Here is a 6058-nt window from a genome sequence, read left to right on the forward strand (position 1 = left end):
TCGGGTGTAGTGGCCTTTGCTTCTTTGGTGATGGCGCTCTTTCCCTGACCGAACTGAAGGCAAAGATAGTGAATGGCGAAAAGTTAGCATTTGCTAGATATTTCAAAATAATTCAAATATTAGTTAGCACTTCTCAATAGGTAGAAAAACCTTATTTAATATGTTGCTTGTTGAATTTATGAAAACTTTTATGGGAGATTAATTACTGTAACTTGTGGTTAGTAGGCAAGTAAAATTTTTTTTACTGAGGATCAGTTTAGGTCAAAGTTAATGTAATAGTTATTTCATGAAGAATGGTGTAGTTTATGTCAAATATAAGCATAGGTCACATCTCACTACCGTTTTAGATGTAATGTTAGAAAATAATTATTATGAAATCCTGTCAAAAATAGAGAAGTCCTTTTAAGTTCTCATCACGTAACGAAATTGTTGGATAAGAGTCAGTTTTCAATCTAACCTACGTAGTTGGAATGGCATTTCACAATTTCAATCTGCACAAGACCGAAAAACATGTTCACTTACTTTCCTGTTCATTGAAAGCTCAACTGGTCCAAGACTGAATTTTGCTCTCAGTTCCTTCTTTCCCTTTGAGTTGACAACAACAACATCGCCAGATCTCCTAAGTGAAGCGAGTCCCTTAACGGTGGCTCGGGAAGTACGTGCCTGTAATGATACACGGTATTACAAGACTAACCTGGAAATTCTACTCTTGAGTTTTTATTTCAACATTAAATCCTAATGGAGAGCAGTAGAAGTAATTCAGAGAGCTCTTTTAAAGGTATAATAATTGAAGTGATGTGATACATCCTACTATTAGCTAAAATATTTTTGCACATTGCCTAGAAGATCATGAGCTTCAAGACTATATAGTGAAATGATTGTGAGAATTTTGAGTGAGTAATATTGCCCATAAATGATTTACATTAAGTACATTTAGAATCAATATTATTTATATTATATTAGTATAGCTATAATCAATGCAGCGAGAAACGGTCAATATGGGAAGGCACATGGTTTCAAACGGGTTCCCCGATTGCTGCCACGTCTCCACAGATCACCGGCTAGCCTTCTTTCAACAACTTGGGTGACATCAAGAATCAAAAGCATAATAAGGAATGAAAGGGAATTGACATAATATTAGTTTTAAAAACGGCAATAGGAATATATGAACGAGAGAATGTTAACAGGCATAACCTGAGAGAATTTTTGATAAATTGGAGAAGAATAAGAGAGACATAGAGTAAGGGGGAAGAGATTAGAGAGTGGGCTGCTTATCTGTAGAGACGTGGCACAGTGCTCTTCTTTCTTAGTTATATTTCGCCGTGCTGAGTCTAGATACTTAAATAAGTATAAAATAACTTCTGATTGAATTCCTTACCCCCTTTGTTGATCTCTTGGTTTTCTTTCCACCCTTCTTTCCACCCTTCTTTCCATCCTTCTTTGCACCTTTCTTGCCTCCTTTCTTTCCTCCTTTCTTTGCACCTTTCTTTCCTCCCTTCTTTTTGCCTCCCTTCTTCTTGCCTCCTTTCTTGGCAGCGCCCTTCTTACCACTGGCTGGTTTGCCACGACGAGAAACATCTTCGGCATCAGAAGCAGCATCTTCAGCTTCGCGGGCGACTCGGACAAGAGATTCCTGTAAATGATATATAATTTAGACCTAATGTGGCAGGGATCTTTTCATCAAACATTGCCTTTTTTTTAATCCATACAAATTTATTTCATAAGAGGCAATGAATTCAGATTATTTTTATGTTGCTTGAAGAACAATCCTCTTTTTTTTCTGACTGCTAAGGCTACTAACCTCTTCAACTTCGTCATCCTCTTCATCAAGATCAGTTTCTTCTTCTTCTTCTTCGTCAATCTCAAATACTTCGATTTCATCGACTTCCCTCTTGGCAACCTGGTGACTTTCTTCCTCCAGTGGGGTTACCTCCTCCTCTACTTCTGGCTCAGCTTCAGATAGAGCGACCTCGTCTAAATCGAGGTCTTTTGGATGTCTTCCCTTCTTGGTTCCCTTGCCAGGTTTCTTTCCGTCCTTTTTGCCCTTTTTGGGTTTCTTCCTGCAAGCCAACACAAATATTAGAAATAAAGATCTATTTTTTACAACGCAGATCAAAGAAAAGTTAAAGAAAACATAGATAAATATTCAGGGTTTAACCATTTACTCCTCTTATTTCATTATTCAGAGATGACATGTTAATTTTCTCACTTTTTATCATTCTTTGACTTCGAGGTCTTGCCCTTTTTATCCTTTTTGGCCAGTCCAATGGAAAGAGGATCGAACTGGCTGCGGGCATAAGAGTTGAGTCTTCGAAGGAAGGAGTCAATGAAATTATTATAACGAGCTTGGTCCTTAGGGTCAACAGAGATGGCCTTATCCTCCCCGACGGTTACCTTTGGGTCTTCACCGCGGGCACCTATAATGCAAAAATAGATTTTGGAATATATCCTTCTAGTGGAGAGCTTGAAGTAAATCTACTTCGGATAGTCATGATTAGAACAGATTTCCCTCACGACAAGACGACTAAAGATTCGAAATGGTTGACTGAAGATATTATCATTGATTTAATTGCATTTTGAAAAGTCAAAAGAAAACTTAAGCAATATTCAGATGAAACTTTGTAGCTTGAAAAAATTTGAAAAGAAAGAATTAAAATGATACTTACGGGCTTGGCGTTTATTTTCTCTCTCCTCTTCAGCTTCTGTATCTGTAAGAGAAAAGAATATAGTTATGTTTAGGCACAGTCCCTGTCTTTTTATCTCGCCCCCCCCCCCCTTCCATACAAATAGAAACATAAAGGCAAAGAAACAGCTTGTATATGGCTGGATACTCTTCCATACAAACGTGCTATTTATGGCCTTATCAGCAACAATCAGGCACATTTCTGACTTTTCTCGATGTATTTTAGAACTAGATCTGACCAGGAAATATTTATGGTTCTATATTATGTTAATTGACACAGAAGATATCTATTTATGGTTAACAAGTTTCTGAACTTCAAATAAAAAAAAAAAATCGTTTGAATTTGAAATCGAAGACAATCATACGCTTTCCTTCACTGGTATCTCGTGAAGCGAAACAGTAAAGAACTCAATAATAAATTTTTCTGAAAAGACAGAAAATAAATAGCGATATTTATATAGATAGATTACTTACAATCTTCTGGGCCGAAAAGGCTTGCTAGGGATCTGGCCATCTGCCTATTACTTATCTCCAGTTGATCGTCATCTTCATTACTTGACTCCAGGTGATCATCTTCGATGGCAGGTTCTTCATGTACGGGGACAGCATTTTGGGCACGAACCTGAACGGCAAGAACCGCCAGGCCCGCCACCACGGCGAGCAAAAGGCAACGCATCTGAGAAAGAGATAATAACATATTCATATTCATATGTTGGATGTATGCAATATGCATTTCAGTGCCAAACGTGAATGCATAAGTTAAGTAACCAAATGTACATATTCATATTTTGAATTGGTGGGGAGATGATTCAAATTTTTGTATTTTGTATTTTTACGCTAATTATGCGAATTAGATTAATTCTATACGCAATCTATTTCAGTAAAGCAAATGTGTACAAACGTGTATCTTTCTTATTTGTTTACTCACTAACTTTTTATAGATACATGCCTAGTGGCTTATGTGCACTTGCGTTACATCTAGTAATGCATTCATAGAAAATAAGAATATATATATATATATATATATATATATATATATATATATATATATATATATATATATGTATGTATGTATGTATACATATGTATGAATATATATATATATACATATGTATATATATACATATTTATATATATATATATATATATATATATATATATATATATATATATATATATATATATATATATCTGGGCATGTCTACAAGTGTTTTATTCGTATGTATATATAACCCACAAGATTATGATTAATCTATATGTTTGTCATCATTCGCCTAATCAAAGTTTATTGTTTATAATCATTGAAATGAAATATACAAATCTGAAGAAAGACTCTCCCTGGAGTTCATTCACCTCGCCAATGGATTCCGTAAGTCTCTGAGTAACCATTACGATTTTGCTAACTCGCATGAAATGGAAAATCCTAACCGAAGCTTTTTTATTTATTTGAAAAATGGTGGTCCTAAAAGAGAGAGAGAGAGAGAGAGAGAGAGAGAGAGAGAGAGAGAGAGAGAGAGAGAGAGAGAGAGAGAGAGAGAGAGAGAGACCGGGTATTTCGTTGCATAACAGCCTACTGTTCTTGATAACTTGACCTGTCGCCTGAGGGACTGGACTGGAGATTCGTTTTACGTCTTAATTGCAGATTTACAGTTACGTCACACTTTTGACTCAAGCTTGTGCGCAGTTAGTTACTTATATATATATATATATATATATATATATATATATATATATATATATATATATATATATATATATATATATATATATATATATATATATATATATATATATATCTTATATATACACATATATGTATATATATTGAATATATATAAATATATATACATATATATATATATATATATATATATATATATATATATATATATATATATATATATATATATATATATATATATATATGTATATATATGTATATATGTGCACATATACGTATACACACACACACACACACACACACACATATATATATATATATATATATATATATATATATATATATATATATATATATATATATATATATATATATATATATATATATTACATATATATATGTATATATATATAATTCAACCAATCTATTAACCGTAAATCCTTTTGTAATGCAAGTACCTTTCAATAGAAAATAATACGGAAGTTGATATGAATAGACATGAAATTATTTTGATAACGGGTGATGGAACGTTAACTACAAACCACAGGAATTTTCTACATTATTTTCTATATGATATTTTCAGGGGGAAGACGAACTTGAGGTTAAATAACTTAACTTTTTAGTAAAGTAACGAGGTTATACTTGAATGCTAAGGGAGAATATTTTAATGATCGTAATTAAAAGACTTTTTTTTAAACGTAAATTTGAATGATGATTAGAATATTGCAAATGGCAGCAAGATATAGACTTTTTCTAGGTAAATCCATTGGACACAGATGATGACGATTAAGACTCCCGTCACATCGGACGACCAGTGCCGCTAAATGTTTCTTTTCCGACTTGATAATACGCCAATTTCCGGACAATATCCCTCACCAGCAGCGGCTAGCAGAGCCGGCAACCCACAGACAATATCATCTACAGTCACTGTTTACGCACCTCTTTACACTCCCAAGACCTCCGGATAACTGAAGATGGTCACCGATCGGGGCTCGTTTTATAGGTGACCTAGAGAAGGAGGCCGCCTTAGAATTCACACAAGAGAAACTCTTGTCGATGTAGGAACCTGTTCATATTGAGGTCAAACCCCAGAGGGAACAGTTAAGTCTCTTCCCTATGGAGGATGATCTCTCGGGGAGCGGGGCAATGACGGGGAAGCCGAAGGAATAGGTACTGGAGGTTGGAGGTGGGGGACGGCTGTAATGGAGACGACTAGAATATGATCCCCATGGCAATGACATTCAAACATATTATCAACAATAGCGACAAATCTTCAGTGTCATGCTTGCGAGACACCTGTGTTTCTTTACTTTGTTTTCTGGTAGGAAATTTGCACTTTTGCCCCGTCAAATTCAATATTATGGTGTTCATAGATGGAATTTCAAAGTAGGCCAGGAGGAAAGGCGTTGTTAGTACATGAGTTTGTTTGTTATCACGGTAGCAATGGATGAGTTGAATGCGGTCGCTGGTGGTGTTCGTTCGTTCGTTATTTAGTTGACGTTGAAAGAGTTGATGGCCCCGCCCCCTGAATCTGCACTCGAGGTTTCTTCCTGGAGTCAGTGGTGGATATCATCTGGAAAGGGTAGGGAGTGAGGTTAGGTCTCTCTCTCTCTCTCTCTCTCTCTCTCTCTCTCTCTCTCTCTTAGTTTTCTATAATAGGAACCAGCATGTGCTCGAGATATACTGATGTGATA

General features: G+C 35.3%; 1 protein-coding gene across 1 annotated transcript in view; it reads right to left on the reverse strand.

Moving 5' to 3' along the window:
• The window catches only part of LOC137640195 (cylicin-2-like), a 6316-nt gene extending 854 nt beyond the window's left edge, over positions 1 to 5462 (reverse strand). Inside the window, exons 1-8 of the mRNA XM_068372729.1 lie at positions 5304 to 5462; positions 3158 to 3359; positions 2667 to 2708; positions 2210 to 2417; positions 1802 to 2060; positions 1379 to 1633; positions 523 to 663; positions 1 to 53 (exon numbers count right to left, since the gene is read on the reverse strand). The exon at positions 1 to 53 is cut by the window's left edge and continues 88 nt beyond it. Coding sequence (XP_068228830.1) covers positions 1 to 53; positions 523 to 663; positions 1379 to 1633; positions 1802 to 2060; positions 2210 to 2417; positions 2667 to 2708; positions 3158 to 3359 — 1160 coding nt within the window. The 5' untranslated portion in view covers positions 5304 to 5462. The remainder of the gene's footprint in view (positions 54 to 522; positions 664 to 1378; positions 1634 to 1801; positions 2061 to 2209; positions 2418 to 2666; positions 2709 to 3157; positions 3360 to 5303) is intronic.
• Positions 5463 to 6058: the final 596 nt, after the last annotated feature.

Source organism: Palaemon carinicauda, chromosome 4, assembly GCF_036898095.1.
Source record: "Palaemon carinicauda isolate YSFRI2023 chromosome 4, ASM3689809v2, whole genome shotgun sequence".
In the NCBI taxonomy this organism is placed as follows: Eukaryota; Metazoa; Arthropoda; class Malacostraca; order Decapoda; family Palaemonidae; genus Palaemon; species Palaemon carinicauda.